This window comes from Muscardinus avellanarius (genome assembly GCF_963383645.1).
Source record: "Muscardinus avellanarius genome assembly, chromosome: 4".
NCBI classification, from domain to species: Eukaryota; Metazoa; Chordata; class Mammalia; order Rodentia; family Gliridae; genus Muscardinus; species Muscardinus avellanarius.
In genome coordinates, this window is record NC_137789.1 from 146,614,816 (window position 1) to 146,631,852 (window position 17,037).

Here is a 17,037-nt window from a genome sequence, read left to right on the forward strand (position 1 = left end):
AAATAACAGCCTAGAAAGACAGTTCTCTCACTCTTCCAGTAAAAGTGCATTTTTTCCCTGAGGCCTGTGTTTTCTGTTCTGATCTTTTTGTAACTGTATATATTATTAGCATCTACCAGATTATCTATGTGAATTGTTTGGTTCTGTGACATCCAAGTCTCTCTACTTAAGTTACTGAGAAAAAGTTAGTGGATGGTGTTCAACTGGTCCTGCAGTCCCTTCGGAGATGTGCTGTCTTATTCTCCCCATGCTAATATTTGCAGCTTTGACACCATCCACCCGGCTTACCCGGGGAGCGGGTGCATCTCAGGAGAAATGTTGATGTACGTTTTAATGCTGTTTTCTCTTAACATTCTCCCCTGGAAATGGACCCCTGTATGATCACCAGGAAGCCGTCCCATGGCAGATGCCATGCCGTGACATTTGAAGAATATTTTTTCATAACCCCAAAACTAGTTTCTAGTTCAGTTCCATATATAACTTTTGTCTGATATTTTCTTCTCTGAACTAATCTTACAATTCCTCAGTTGATGCACTTTTTTCTGCACTTCTCTTCATTTATGATTTAGTGATTACCGGGGTCGTTTAGAGGTGGGAGGTAATCCTGTACCCCAGGCTGCCGTGACCGGTTTTTGAGTTGTTACTGTGTGAGTCTGCAGCGAGGCCTTCCTAATCACTAAGCATTATCACTTTCTAGATTTTCATATTCAGCTGTATCAGCTTAAACTGTTTTTTTTTTTAAATGTTGATCAGATGTATATCTACTCAGTGAGATTAGGTGTTGGAGTTTTTCTTCTTTAATGAATGGTTTCTCCTGTTAACTACTTACAAGGAAAAAAATCTATAACTTAAGATATTTTTGAAGATTAGTAATTGAAAATGTGTTGCTGGGCAGATAAGTGGCTATAGGAGAGAAATTCATACTTGGATCAAAAACAAGTACTGTATAGGATTCTCACCTCTCATTTCAGAAAGGACTGTCTTCCCCTGTTTAGACACAACTGGTTCAGAAGAGCCTTAGGCAGTGGACACTGTCTGGGTCTGTTAGCCAGTGGCCGCTACTGTCTCAAGGCTGAAGTCAGGCAGGCTTCTCTTGAAGGTGGTTCTGAGGTTAGATTGAATTGTTTTAGCACAGCTTTTCCAAAGGATAAATAACACACTTCTGTGCAGTGTAGTCTGGTATTTGTTGAGGGCCTAGGCCTGGCTAGGTAATGTGCCCGGGGCTAATTCCTCTTAAATTCCAATCAGCTCCAGCCTTGAGGGCAGGTTTATTCCAGAGAGTATAAAGAGCAGTGTCAGGAAAGCATGTTTCATCTGTATTAACCAATTCACTGGAAGTCATCCTTCTGAATTCCAATGCAATGTTTTCCCTTCAAATTATAGTTGAGCTAGTAATGTCAACTGTTGGGGCTGGCAATTCCTTAAAGTTGTACTCTCTGCTGGGAATTAGACCTCAGATCAAACACGTCCTGTTTTCTTGAGTGTATTCTTTTCCAGTGAGGGATCTCCAGCTTCAGTCCTTTTCTCATAAAGCAAATATTTTATGAGCTGCCAGGAAAGCCTGGCGCAGTGCAGGAAACAAGGTGCATCCGTGTCCTTGATCACCAAGCCTACTGTCTGAATCTGGGAAGCAAAACCCCACGAATTGAATCACAATGTAAGCCATGCACAAGCAGGGGGCCTAGCCCAGAGCCAGGCAGAGTAAGGTTCCAGCTAGCCCTGTCTCTTCTGTCCATACTTGAACAAACTACATCCCAGTCTTCTCTTTATCAAATGGAAATAACTAGATCTATTCCCTGGAATTGTTGTAAAGTTTAAAATGAGACGAGCCAGCTGTGGTGTGTGGTGGTGCACTCCTGTAATCCCAGTACCTGGGAGGCTGAGACAGGAGGATCGCATGAGACTCATTAACCCAGCAAGACCCTGTTTCAAAAATAAAATAGGGCGGAGGGTATAGCTCGAAAGTAAAGTACTTCTGGGTTCAATCCCCGGACCACACACACGTGCACAACGGCCAGATGCGTGTGCGGTGCCTGGCGTCGAGTAAGTACTCAGTAAATGCTAGCCATCGTTATCTTCCTCTGCGTGGCTGCACATGTCCAGGGCGGCCTGTAGGAGGAAGTGAGCAAGCACTTTAGAGTAAGTGGAGAAGGTTCTCTGGAGAAGATGTGACCCGTCAGATTACAGAGAGGCAGAGAAGATAGGGGAGGGTGTTGAGAAAGTTGGGGGAGGAAGAGGCTCTCGCAGAGGCCTAGGAGTGGAATGTGCCCGAGGTGGCAGCTCCAGCACCAGTTTCCGTCAGAACGGGCAGTGCAGGTCCTTTTGTGTGTTGGGCATTTTGGAGAAAGTCCAGGTTTCTAGTTAAAAGCAGCGTTTCCTCGGCAGGTCAGTTAAGTAGGGTTTGGGTCTTTATGCGAGTCTGAGCAAAATGGGAGCTCATCCTGAGAATTTAAGGCCACACAAGTGTGTGTAAACATTGCGGTGATGCCTGGCACGGAACCACTCATCAGATGGCAGCAATAAGGTGCTGTCCTTTTGTTCAATTAGTAAATATTATTGAGCACTAAGACCGTGTGCCACCTCTGAGCTGGAACCCGAGGTTGGATGATGGAGGCGACACCATCCCAGCCTTAGATTGAGTTTACAGTCCAGTGGAGGAGACGTAATTAAACCATGACTTAAGTGGGATAAAGGGTAGGAGAGCACGTCCAACTGGTAACGGGTGCCAAGCTATAGCAGGGAAGGCTTCCCAGAGAACACAGAGTCTCCAGCAGGTGTTCCCGCCCATTTTTGGTTCGGATAGTAATTGCCTGAATTTTAAAAAATTTAATCCCTGTCTAGTAAAAAGTTAAATTAGAATTTCCTGGTACAGACTCACATATCTCTTTAAAAAGAAAAAACACAGAGCATAAATGTTTTAATGCAATGATAAAATAGGTAATTTGTATGTTAGAATTAGTAGTAAAGAAAAGTTTATTAGGAAGTTTTATATCAGGAAGGAAGTTTATTTATGTTTGAATAAGATTGTGGCTAATCAAAATTATTAGCAGTTAGGACTGGTTAGCTGTCTACCCTTGGGAGAGGCGTTTAAGAAGTGACTTACACTATTCTGCTTTGAATCTCACTGTATCCTATAGCAAATGTCCCCACATATCCTCTAAGATGGTCTAATGACTTACAGTTAAGTCCCACTGGCAGGATAACTTGGAAAAAGGATGGTGTAATTCCATAGACACTGAAGAAGTTTCCTTGGAAAGACTGAACAAATCACCACATTTATACTCTAAAAAAAAAAACTAGAAACAATCGTTTTCTTGAAACAGTAAATTCCATTCATATGGGTCCCACTTGTTAGTTTTCTATTTAACAATAGAATACTAGTCTATGAAAGCTAGATCTAAAAAACTAGGGGAATTTTCTATATTTTGAAGTGAGTTCTGAAAATAAGTAACCTATTAAAATATTTTTAAGTCTAAAAGTTACAGGACGATTATTCAGTTTTCACTAAGTAAAACTTTGATTCTTATTTTTTCTCAATTTTTTTCTCGATTTCCTAGAACTGTTTCTCTATGCTGTCCTTGAAGTACAAGTACAAACTCCTTTCATAAAGTCATTTTAAAAGACCTCACAGCGTTCTATTTAAAATGAAGTATATATATTCCCTTAAACCAGTTCTATTCAGAGTGATGCAAGTAGCTAAGTGTGGAAGAACTAGCATTAAGATGTTGATTCTTGAAAATTTTTGAGGTCTTTTTCTTTTTTCCATTTCTTCCTCTGGATTGAAGCACTTAAGATGTCTGACCAATCTTTATAGTTTGCACAACCGTTTGGAAACTGTTTTGATAGTGTGGTCAACTGTGAGGTCACCACTTAGGACACCAGGGAGTCAGAATGTAACACAGTGAGGCACTGGAGGAGCCTGACCTTCCCTAGGTGATCTGTTGAGATGAAGCGTATGAAAATGGGGGATTACTCTGCCGTGTCTTAGGCTCCCAGAATAGAAACCTATCTGTTCCTAACTAAGCTGGGTCAACTCTGTTTTCTGACCAAAATATACAGACAGCGGTAAGACTAGGGGCGCTCTGTATCCTCCATTCTATTTAAGGAAAAGAAGTTGAAGAAGGTGTATGCAAGTCTTTTTAAATTATTATTCATTTAATGTACATTTGAAACACTAGGTTCACAGTGAGATGACTGAAGGGTTATAATTTTGGTCTAAGAACATCTGGACTGAATTTCAAAGCCTAAAATGCAAAACATCTTTGACTGTGAAATTGAATAGGTAGTGTATTGTTGATATAGTTATTTTGCTAAAAATATGCACTGACTAATCCAGACTTAAACAAGAAAAGATTTACACCAGTATGTCACCGAAAGTAGGGAACAGTTTAATCTGATTATGATATTGATTTTGCTGTTTGTTTGAATAGTGGTGATGTGTAACTAACTGCATAGCAGCTTTTTACTGTTTTGCATTTCAAAGTCCTAGGTACAAAGATCTCTGGTTATCCGTGATTTCATTTTACTGATATCTCAGTAATAGAATATTGGTGTTTTGATTTATTTATTTATTTATTTATATTTTTGGTGGTACTGGGATTCCTGGAAACCCTTCTACCTCTGGGCTACACTCCCAGACCTATTTTTATATTTTTTTATTTGGAAACAGGGTCTCTTAAGCCAGTGAGGCTGGCTTCGAACCTGCGCAATCCTCCTGTCTCCGCCTCCCAGGCGCGGGGATTACAAGTGTGCGCCACCACGCCCGGACTGGTGTTTTGATTTAAAATAAGTACTTTTGAAGCCACAGAGTTGCAGGGAAGGGGAGGAAGCCGAGTACTGTACTTTAATAACAATGTTGATAAATACATTTCTCCTCTTTCCTAAGAAATCATTCTAGCCAGGTGTGGTGGCACATACCTGTAAACCAAGTGCTTGGGAGGCTCAAACAAGAAGATCACGGGCTTACAGCCAGCCTCAGCAACTGAGCAAGGCCCTCGCAACTTAGTGAGACCCTGTTTCAAAGTAAAAGATAAAATAGGGTTGGGAGCATAGCTCAGGCAGAATGCTCTTGGCTTCAGTCTTCAGTCACACACACACACACACACACACACACACACACACACACACAGAGATTTTATAGATATACAGATTTTCACTTTCTTGGATTCAGCTCATTTTGTTTCCCTTTGGCATCTGGCACAGAATCAAGTTCAAGTACAGCCCCTATTTTTGTGCTACTTTTGCATCATACTGAACAAGTATACACTTATGCTTTACGGGAAACTGAAGGCCTTGTTCTAATTGTCGTCTCCGTGTCTATGCAGCTGGCTCCTTCTCTTCCATTACAAGAAGATTTTGTCTACCACTGGAAGGCGATTACTCACTACTACATAGAGACTTCTGGTAAGGACCAGTGCTGTTACTAAAGAGAATACTTGTGAAGCACAAAGATATGTTTAAAATATGTTTTCAGTTGTTTTTATGTCTCAATCAAAATCATTTTACCTCTGCTTCATCTTTGCGATTCAGTCATTCATTTAAACGTGTGTGTTGAGCATCTGCTTTCTCAGGGCCCTGAGGGGTAGCGTGGGGAGGACACAGCCCTGGCTGAGGAAGAGGGGAGGCCATTAGTCCTGCAGATGACGCCTGGTCAGAGTAGTGGAAATGAAAACCCGATCCCCCACTTTAGCCACAAAGCAGCTCCTTGGTGTTCTTGATAAGAATCCATTCTCATGGCAGGGAGGAAAGAGAAGGCCTGCTCGGAGTAAGTTTAGGAGAAAATGGGTGGAAAGCATGTGCAGACGGTGTGCAGAGACTCTCTTGAGGCCTGGTATTGTCAGGGGCCAGGGGAGCAGGTTTTCCTTTTTGTTTTTAAAGATGTCAGATACTGCAGCTTGTAATTTGGTGGGATATTCTAGTAGGGTGTAAAAGCGAGAAGGGGTGATTTCTGAGCAACATCCTTCAGGGGATGGTGAGATTTATTGTGTAAGTGGGGCCTCGGCTTTCAGTAGGCTGTGGACAGTTCACCACGAAGACCAAGCAGAACAAGGGGCTGGACGCAGGAAGTGGGCAGGTGGCGTAGGGAGTCCAGCGTTAGCTGATGGCTGCTCTGTCCTCCTCAGTGAATAGGAAGGGTGGAGGGTAAATGTGGTCAAGCACTGGCAGAGGTTTCTGTGAAGGGCTGGGTAGAGACTGTTTTAGGTTTGTAGGGCATGCGGTCTCCTTTGTGATGCTCAGCTCTGCTGTTGGGGCACAAAAGCAGCTGTCAGCAAAACGGAAAGTGAGCATTCCTTTGTTCCAACACAACTTTATGCAATAAGTAAAAATTAGATAGCAGGGATATATGTGTGTGTGTGTGTGTGTGTGTGTGTGTGTGTGTGTGTGTATGTGTGTGTGTGTGTGTATGCCTTTAAATGTATAGTTTTAAACTTCTTTTGAGATTTAGCCAGTACATATACAAAAGTGTTTTTGAGAAGAGCTGCCTTTGCAAATGGCTATTCTTAGCCCTTGTGATTTTTTCCCCTCCCTCAGGATCTTTAAAGAAATGCTTTGAATGTTCTTGCTTTAAACTTTTTTTGCTTTAAATGCTTTAAGCATTCTCGCTTTAAAGGATTTTTTCCCCTCCATCCAGTAGCAGAAACAAGTGTGTGCATCATAATGAAGTAAGGGACAAATAATAAAAGTTTGAATGAGGCAGAGTGTGGAGTCCAGGGAGAGGAGGAGGAGGGAGGAGCAGGAGCAGGCTGTGTCCCACCGGGCTGTGCGAGATGAATGGAACTTGGCGGGCGGGCAGGAGGGGAAGGCATTTCAGGTAGCAGACACGGCATCTGCAGAGCGTAATGGCATCTGTATTTAGGATGATGACCGTCGGTGGCAGAAACAAGAGCTTGTCTTCCAGAAAGCTAGGATTTTAATCCTATGAAGTTAAATTCACAGTTTGTTTCTTACTTTTAAAAGTCTTAGCATTTTCCCCCTCTAATAATGGTGATCTGCCATGCTTGAACATTCCTTCTTTCCTGGAGTATTCGTGTATTTAGAGTGTACATGTACTGGGGAAGAAACTTTTTTTTTTTTTTTTTTTTTTTGGTGGTACTGGGGTTCCTGGAAGCCCTTCTACCTCCGGGCTACACTCCCAGACCTATTTTATATTTTTATTTAGAAACAGGGTCTCCTAAGCCAGCGCACGCGGCTAGCTTCGAACCTGCGCGATCCTCCTGTCTCCGCCTCCCAAACGTGCGCCACCACGCCCGGCTGGGGAAGAAACATTTTTAAAATGTAAAATACAAACTTAGGAAATGAGGCCTCTCATTTTGGAAGAGAATGAAATGAAACCTAATAGTTCTTACATTTTTACTATGTGGCGAGACACTGAACTTCACATCCACAATTTCACTTAAAACCTACATAGCGCCTACTGTGGTGCGATAGTTCCACTTCACAGGTGTTGGTGACTGAGGCCTACATCTTTGTCACCATGCCGTCCAGCCAGAGCCCAGGTTTGAACTCGAGTTGCCTGGCTCCGGGGCTATGCTTTTTACTGCCCATACTCATATCGAATTAGGGGCACGCGTGTTCCTGGGAATCACGGGTGGCCCTTCTTTTCCCTTGTTTTAATATTATGTTTTTTTCTGTGTGTGTATGTGTACATACATGTTCATATATGTCCAAAGCAGCATGTCGATGCATGCCGTACCAAGATAGGGTTGCACAAGCTGTACAAGTACTGAGTAAAGGGCAATAGAGACGTGAGCAAGGAAGCGGCACTTCCTTATATATTGTACCTATGTGGTCTATGAAGTGTGACTTTTTATTAAGAGTAATTTAACCCTTATGCAAAACTGTGTCGTTTTTTAATCCAGCTATAATGTTAAAAATATCAATAAACTTTTATTTTTAAAAGTCTGTAATATTTAATGAGAATTCTGAGAAGCAGTTTTGAAAAACTAACTCTGGGAATAGCTATTGTTAATGAGCGGAGATGTCAGCAATTTTAATAGTAGGTCTCTTCTTGGGCTCCTTTCGGAAATGGATTGAGGGCATTGATTGACCGGCTTTCCGATGCTACAGAGTATTGTAGGGTGATCAACGCCGGAACCCGTCCTTTCTGTATAGCCGTGGTTACTTGGCTCAGTCTTTGAGGCCAACCTGTTTCTATACAAAAAGACTTAAAATGCAGGTCATCTGAACTGGATAAGTGAAAAAAAAATGACATCACAAATACATAGAAAAATTTTATGTTACATGTGTTTTCCTGATTATATTCCCAACGCCCACATAAGTGGCTCTTACTTCTAAATTCTTATGGATGAATAGTAGCCAATAGAACATATTTCAGAATATTGACTTTTGTGTAAGAATATGGCAAAGCATCATCTTCATTCCAGCAAAGATAGTCATACAATATGTGTAAGTCTTACGTGTGGGTGTGGTTCAGGATTTTTTGTTTGAATAGGGAGATACTCAAGGCATTTTAGATACAGATATTGCAGCTTAAAATATTTGAGTATTATTTAATCAGTGTTTTTTATTGCTTAGATGATAAAGCCCCAGTGACAGATACAAACATTCCATCCCATCTGGAACAGATGTTAGATATACTGGTTCAAGAAGAAAATGAGCGGGAATCTGGAGAGACAGGGCCGTGTATGGAATATCTGCTCCACCACAAGATCTTGGAAACCTTGTACACCCTGGGGAAAGCTGATGTAAGTTCCTAATGCACACACGTTCTTGGGCATAGGGTACATGCAGTAATGTCTCAAAGATGCTGCCAAATACTCGGTTTATTTAATTAATTAATTTATTTATTTATTTATTTATGCAGTACTGGAGATGGAGCCCAGGGTCACTCTACCTCCAAGAGACACCCCCAGCCCTATATTTTAGTCTTTTTATTTTTGAAACAGGGTCTCACTGAGTGGCGAAGGGCCTCACTAAGTAGCTGAGGCTGTCTGTGAACCGTGGTCCTCCAGTCACTGCCTCCCGAATGCTGGGATCACAAGTGTGCACCACCACTCCCGACCCCAAATACTCAGTTTAATTATAGAGGCATGTATTACATGTGGCAGGATTCATGTTAAGATTGTGGGAGGGGCTAATGGGGCGGCCTATACAAACGTGCCATCCATAGAGATAGCAGAGCTCCCCAGTGCCCTAGACGCCACTGGCACTTGGGCTGCTGAGAGTTCCGGTGTAAATGCTATGAAAATAAACTCAAGTACATATGCCCAGAATCAAAGGAAACAAGAAAAAACCTACATGTTTCAAAAATTCTTTTCATACTCCAGAAGGAGAATGTGACTGATTATTCTGACCTTTGTGCTATAAAATCTTCAAATTATATTCATGTATTCCTTAATGACAGAAATGTGTTCTGAGAATTGTGTCCTTAGGTGATTTTATTGTTTGAGCATCAGAGTGCGCTTACACAAACCCGTCTCATACAGCCCGCTGCACCCCGAGGCCTTGTGGTACATGTAGCCCTTTGCTTCTAGGCTACAAACTGTACTGCGTGTTAAGGTACTGAATAGTAGGTGATAGAGCATGGCGATAGGTGTCTGTGTCTAAGCCCCTAGACATAGGAAAGGTACAGGATATATAGGCAATAGGCTTTTTTCAGCTTCATTTTATAGGACTGGCTTTGCACCTGTGGTCCCTCTCCGACCTGAACGTTGTTTGCAGTGCATGACTGTGCTCCCAAAGACCCGTTTTCAAATCACGTGGTGGCGTGAGCAACGAGGGCGAGCCTTGGCTTTGTGTCAGGAGGCCCGGCTTCCAGTTCCAACGTTGTCACCAACACACAGTGACCTTTAGCAAGTCTCTTGGTTGATCTTCCTCCTCTTTAAAAACATGGAAGTGATTGCTAAGGGGCCTTCTTCAATTCTAAAAATTGGTAACTCTGAATTTTTATAGCATATATGAAAAATCAAACCAAAACAAAATTAATAGACACATTTTAATGGCAAATAGAGTTAGGAATAGTACTAAAGACAATTTCCTTTTAACTAAGTCTGTAATACTCCCGATTCATTTTAAGACATTTGATTTATATTTTCTAAGCAATAAACCTCTAATAACTTGAAATTCATTTTCTTCCCTTCTTTTATTTATTTATTTTTATTTATTTATTGGTACTGGGGATTGAACCCAGGGACATTCTACCTCCCAAGTTATACCTCCAGTCTTTTCTTTTTTTGAAACAGGGTCTGGCCAAGTTGCTGAGGTTGTCCATGAACGTGTGATTCCCCTGTCTCAGCTTCCCAGGTACTAGGACTACAGGTGTACACCACAGTACTGGCTCTTCCTCACTTCTTTTTCTGTCCTTTAGAAAAAGAGATTTTGCAACACTAAATTGAACAAGTATCAGTTGATTTTTTTTTTTAGCAAAATAATTCTGCTGGTAAATTTATTTTGATATAGAGGATTATAATTATTATTGGATATTATTAGTGTTTTATCTAAATAATACAAGGTATTTTCTGTCTTGAAAAATATTATTGTGCTTAAGGTTATAGTTTAATCCTATTTCCTGATAGTCTGTGGTGATGCACTGGAAATACTCACTTTGTGGCTCATTTTAAACGTGAGGCAGTATCAGCTGCTTAGTTATTGAACGTATAATTATAGAGCAGCACGAGTAGTCATTAGGTTTACCTATTTTTTAGCAAATACTTAAAATAATTGGCATGTTACAAAACTACTGTATTGAAAATTGTTTGCCTATAGTCATCATATTGTGAATACTTTTGCAACTGACTTAACACAGTGTTGTTAGTCTAAGTCACAGTAGCTTACACCATAGGATTTGTCTTACTTACATGTATGCATCAGGAGGCTTGGTCCACGTCTGTGTAGATGATGGGGAGTTATTGCTTACCTGTCATAGATTCTGCCTTTCCTCTGGCAGGAGTCACGTAGTACAGATTTGTGACCCATCATTCACCCAGTTTACATCACCTGAACAAACTCACCGTGCTGTTTGTGATCCTAGGAGCCTGTATCTCATCTGGTATATTATGATCTCAGGTTATCATTTTATTTCTAAAATGCTATGCATTAATATTGACTGGTAATTTTATTCTGACAACTAATATTGGTTAGTTGTCTTGTGTTTTGATGGTATAATCCATTCAGACACATTGCCTCTCCTGTGTTTTCAACTTTCAAGTAACTGTGTGTGCTCTCTTCTCCCGTCCTGTCCCCAGTGCCCCCCAGGCATGAAGCAGCAGGTCTTGGTGTTCTATACGAAACTCCTGGGGAGGATCCGGCAGCCGCTGCTTCCACACATCAACGTGCACAGGCCAGTGCAGGTGCGTCGCTCCCCTTAAACACAATTACTTGGTTTGATTGCTTCTAGGATAGAAGTAGTCTTATATTATTTTTCTAAAACTAAAATCAATAAAGAAATTATTCTAAAAATAATGAACAAATTAACAAATAACTTGAATTTCCCTTATGCACGATTATGTTAAATGTACTTCATGTCTTTATATTTCTCTTTTAAGTTTTATACATTATTAATTTTTTTACTTTATCTCCATGACATGATATGGAGAGTGTATTATCTTCATTACTTTTTTAGGGTAGTGAACTTGAAAAGTTTACTACCTGTAAATTTATTTTGATACAGATGATTATAAACCTTGTTAGTTCCCCATTTAGTTAAAGCAAGATATTTACATTATTGAAACATTTAAATATTCTTAAGGTAAATGGATGGCAATTTATATATTTTTAAAGTTTTAAAAAATTTTTTGGCAGAAATTAATTCGACTGTGTGGTGAAGTCCTTGCAACACCAACAGAAAATGAAGAGATACAGTTTCTGTGTATTGTGTGTGCAAAGCTGAAGCAGGATCCCTACTTGGTTAATTTTTTTCTGGAGGTATGTTCTATTCTTCTCAGACTGCAAAGTATGCTTGAATTCAGATCATTACACAAATAATTCTGTGAATAATCTTTGGAGAAATTACTTTTCTTCTTTTTCCTTAGAGTACTTGGAATTGAACACAGAGGTGCTCTGCTACTGAGCTACATCCCCAATCCTGTTTTATTTTTTGTTTTGAGACAGGGTCTAATTTGCTCAAGCTGGCCTAAAACTTGTGGTCCTCCTACCTCAGCTTCCCGAGTTGCTGAGATTATAGGCATTGGTCCTTCTATGCCCAACCAGGAGGAGGTACATTTTGCAAATTATCAGAAAGCTTGCTTCAGTGTACAGAATTATTCTTCATTTAAGGTCACTGTTCCAGCTTGAAATCTCCAGGGGAAAGAAAGAATTTTCAAGGAATGCAGTTGAGCCGGCTGTATAGGTACCAGGACTGGGCAGATACAAAGCCCAGGTTTAGAAAGAGTATAGCTTGGTAGGGAAGTCACCATAGTCTATGAGCTACCGTGTTTTCCACTAGGCTTGCTCTGCTCTATGATACGGGTAATCCTGCAGCATGGGGTAAGGATGGCACATGCAAATTCGGACAAAGCTTTACAAAATTATGAGTTCCCTCTCCAGCCTAATGGCAGTCGGGGCTTCACTAGTATTTTGTACTGTTTTTATGGCCATAAATACCAAATCATAGTTTACGATATTTTGGATTTTACTTCCAGTTTTAAAGTAGACAATAAGTTTTATGAATCTCTTGCTTTCATCTGCTTTCTTTTTTCTAGCAGTGAAACCATTTAGGAGTATGTTAGAAAAAATAGTGTGTTGTTTTATCTTTCTAGTTTATAAAAATCTTCTCCCTTCTCCCTCTCTCCCTCCCTCCCTTCCTTTCTCTTATTTTAGACTGAGGTATAAGTTACATTCAGAATGATTCACACTGTTTGGTGTAGGTGCTGTAAGTTTGACAGGCTCTATAGCAGTGTAACCACCACCAAGATAGGGAGCGCGAGCATCATCCGCCTGCCCCTCTGTGGCCCCTGCCTCCCCTCCCTGCCTCTGGCACTCACCCCTGCTTTCTCTCCCGATAATACTCTTTGCCAAAGGTATGCAAGTGTACAGTGCAACTGGGGTTGGTACGTTTGAGGTTCATCCTTGAACTTGCTTCCTTACATTGGCAAGTAGTATTCCATTGAATGGGTGTGGCACAGCTGTTTATTCAGTCCTCAGTTAAGGAGGGTTGCCATTTGGAGGTTGACATTTTTTGTCAATTATGTGTGAAGCCACTATAAAGGTTTATATGCAGATTTTTGTGTGAATATAGGTTTTCGTTTTATTTGGAAAAAGTCTTGGTGCTCAGATACTAGGCTTGTTGTAGATATATATTTTCACAGGAAACTGCCAAACCATGTTCCAAAGTGGCTTTATCATCTGGCATCCCAGCCTTGTACATTAGTTCTTCTGTTTCATGACCTCACCCAGCACTGGGCATTAGCAAGTTTTAACTGTTATTATTATTGCTTGTTTAATGTTAACCATTCTCAGTAGTAAATAGATCAGTTTAGGTGAATGTGAGATTTTTTTTTCTCAAAGTTTAATTTCCTAAAGTTTTCTTAAATACCTTTGTGTACTCTGGATGCTTGGATTTTCCCCCAGACTTAAACTTGGTGGATTTCTTTCTTAAAATCTCTGAAGCTGGGCATGGTGCTTGCTTGTAATCCCAGCATTTGGGAGGCTGAAACAGGAGGATCGTGGTTTGAGGACAGCCTCAGCTACTTAGTGAGGCTCTTTGCAACTCAGTGAGACCCTGTTTAAAAAAAAAAAAAAAAAAGAATAAAAAATAGGGCTGGGGGTGTAGCTTGGAGGTAGAATGCCCCTGGGTTCAATCCCCAGTCCCGCAAAAAATAAAATAAAATAAAATAAAATAAAATAAAATAAAATAAAATAAAATAAAATGAGAGAAAGAAAGAAAGAAAAAGAAAAAAAGAAAATCTCTGAAACTTGTTTCAGAAGCACACAGCCATGTATCAGAAGCAGGGGCAAACTTGTGGTACTTTGTGTATTAACGGTGAGATGTGCTTTATGGACCTGTCCTCAGAGACACGTTTACATTTAAACCTCACTACAAAAGACACCCTTGAGAACACCAACATGGCTGCCTTATGCAGATTGTCATAGCATGTATTTTTTCCAAGCCTGAGGTGGTAAGTAGGTATCTCCATTTTTCTGAATGGATAGGTATCTTTCATTCCTTCATGCATGCATGCATTAACTTATTTATTTTTTGTGGTACTGGGATTGAACCTGGGTCATTCCTCTTGAGCCACACCCTTCACCCTGTCTTTATATTTCGAAACAGAGTCCCCCTAGGTTGATGAGGGTCTCACTACTTGCTGAGGCTGTCCTCCAACCTGAAATCCTCCTGTTTCAGCTTCTCAAGCACTGAGATTACAGGCATGCCCCACCACATCCAGCTTCTTATGCTATTAATGCCAGCTATCACAACCTGCCTAGTATTAGAATTACTCATGTGCATTTCCTTTTCTCCTGCTGGTCAGTAAGCTCCTTGAGGATACGGCTCTTGACTCATTAATGTCTGGGTCTCCGCAGCTTCTCTAGTATCTATCATAATGCACAACTGCTTATGTATCCTGTTTTTGTGTGTGTTGTGCTAGAAATTGAATCCAGGGGCATTCCATCTCTAAACTACACCCCCAGCCCTGCTTTATTTTCAGTTTTGAAACAGGGTCTAAGTTGCTGAGTCTGGCTGTGAACCTGCAATTCTTTTGTCTTGGCCTCCCAAGTACTGGGATTACATGCATGTGCCACCAGGCCCTGCTTTAATTAACCCTTATTGAAGGAATGAATCTTTAGGGAAATGCAGTTTTATACTTTTAAGTACAGAAAGAGACAAAAGTACTTTGCAGTTCTGGAGCACATGTTCCTTGAAATGGAATCTCATTTATATCAGCAGTAGACGCATCTACCGTAGGTTACGGGCATAGGGTAGAAGAGTTAGAAGTAATCTTTGCCCAGAAGAGTTTGCAGTCTATTGAAGAGAGTGAGACCCGCTTTCAGATGCTGTGATCTAAGTAGAATAAGATGAAAATCACAAGAAAGCTGCAAAGCGAATGTTTAAGTGTTCATTGGATGAAGGGATTACATTTGCTGTGGGTCATCAGGAAAGACTTCATGGGAGAGATCATCTTTGATCTCTCAAGAAATGCTTAGTAAGAACAGGTGAAAATCAGGGATCGCGTATGCTCAGGAGCCAGTATGATGAGGGTGTGTGTTAAGAGCCCGCAGAGGCAGGGTAGAAGTTGTCAGAAGCCTTGAACGGCAGGATGGGTGCTTGCGCTTACATGCAGACCCTGGGGAGCCACAGATGGTTTGCTGCGCAGGGATGTGAGTTATTATGTGGCAGCCTCAGTGCCTTGAGGGGAGAGATTGGCAGTACCATTGTGCACAGTGGGTACCTTTGGGAGGAGAGAGAAAAGCACAGAAAGCAACCGAGAAGCTGACAGTGACCCAGATGAGAAGTGACGAGAACGGGAACAACGTTGGAGCGTCGGGGCGGTGCGTTGAGAGCAAGCGGGCCCAGCCCTTGGGGACCAGAGGCGGGCATGCGTGTCACCACGTGTCACGGCACAGTGCAGAAGCAGAGGGCAGCCAAGCCGAATGCTAGGAAGCCTGAGCCAGCAAGGCTGCCATGGGAAGGCGGGAGCCCAAGGGGGATTGTTTGAGGGAAGGATGGTAATTTGGGTCCTGGATGCTTTGAGTCACGGTGCCCCGAGGGAGAGAATGAGCAGGTAGTTGATAGAGAGGATCTGCCAGGCAGGAGGGTGGCGAAGACTCAGCAGGTACGCGTGCACATGTGTTCCTTCAAGGGAAAGGGAGCAGTGTTGGCGGAGCTGAGTGCAGGAGTCGGGGCCGCAGCCCCTCGTCACCTGGGGGCTTCTCCAAATGCAGGTGCCTTGGGCTCGCCCCAGGGGCTCTCCCCCAGCCGGTCTGGATGGGACCCAGGAGTCTGGATGGGACCCAGGAGATTTTTATCAAGTCCTACAGAAGGCCAGGGTGCTCTCTCATTCATTCTTATTTAAGACACCTCTTCCAACAATATTAGTATTTGAGATGGAGTAAACTGTTTTACTCTCATAAAGACTATGATGCAGTTTATTTCCTAGGAAATTGGAAAATTGCTTGAAGTATTCCCAGAATTCCATAGAATTCTTTTCTTCTTTTTTCTTTTCTTTCTTTCTTTCTTTCTTTCTTTCTTTCTTTCTTTTTTTTTTTTTTTTTTTTTGTGTGTGTGTGTGTGTGTGTGTGTGTGTGTGTGTGTGTGTGTGTGGTACTGGGGTTCCTGGAAACCCTTCTACCTCCAGGCTGCACTCCCAGACCCGTTTTTATACTTTATTTGGAAACAGGGTCTCTTAAGCCAGCAAGACTGCTTCGAACCTGCACAATCCTCCTGTTTCTGCCTCCTAAGCACAGGGATTACAAGCGTGCGCCACCACGCCCAGCTGATTTGTTTTCTTTTAATATACATGCTGTGAGCTCAATTTCTCAAGCAGATTGGTCCAAATGATACTTACACAGCAGTAAAAGTGGTTTGTAGTTCCTGTGACTTTGGAAGTAGAACCTTGAGTTCAGCCTTGGGCGTGCTTCTGTGTGAGTGAAGCTCTGGGGACAGGCTGGCTCCTGCTTTTCTTCACCTGTGTGTGTAAGTTGATACTCACTCTTATTAATTCAAGTGGAAAGTAGGGCATTTCGCCTTGAAAGCCAATTATTTGTATCAGTTAAGATTCTCTCTGTGTTTGGACTGTGTATAGTGGGGGCATTTCAAGCACATCTTCTTGTCCTCAGACAAAACTCAGAATGATTTCTTGGGTTTTTATAGACCGAAGTAAAAGGGGGGAAAAAACTTAGAAAAAGGTCTTATATAGTTAAGAAAAATTGTGAAAAACTTAAATCTAACTTTTGAACTTTAAAATATTTTTGAGCCAGGCGTGCTAGTGCATGCTTATAATCCCAATACTTAAGAAGCAGAGACAGGAGGGTCACAGGTTCATGGCCATCCTCAGTACTTAAGTCCTCCACAACTTAGTAAGACCTTCTTTCAGAATAAGAAATAAAGTAGGGTTAGGGGTATAGCTCAGAGATAGAATG

At 41.5% G+C, this 17,037-nt stretch overlaps 1 protein-coding gene across 1 annotated transcript in view; it reads left to right on the forward strand.

Annotated features, from left to right (window-relative positions):
* FHIP2A (FHF complex subunit HOOK interacting protein 2A) overlaps positions 1–17,037 on the forward strand; it is a gene marked incomplete at both ends in the record, with an annotated part of 32,019 nt that overhangs the window by 1,237 nt on the left and 13,745 nt on the right. The window contains 4 exons of the mRNA XM_080695409.1: positions 5,325–5,403; positions 8,536–8,705; positions 11,205–11,309; positions 11,761–11,883. Of these exons, the coding sequence (XP_080551535.1) occupies positions 5,325–5,403; positions 8,536–8,705; positions 11,205–11,309; positions 11,761–11,883 (477 nt within the window). The remainder of the gene's footprint in view (positions 1–5,324; positions 5,404–8,535; positions 8,706–11,204; positions 11,310–11,760; positions 11,884–17,037) is intronic.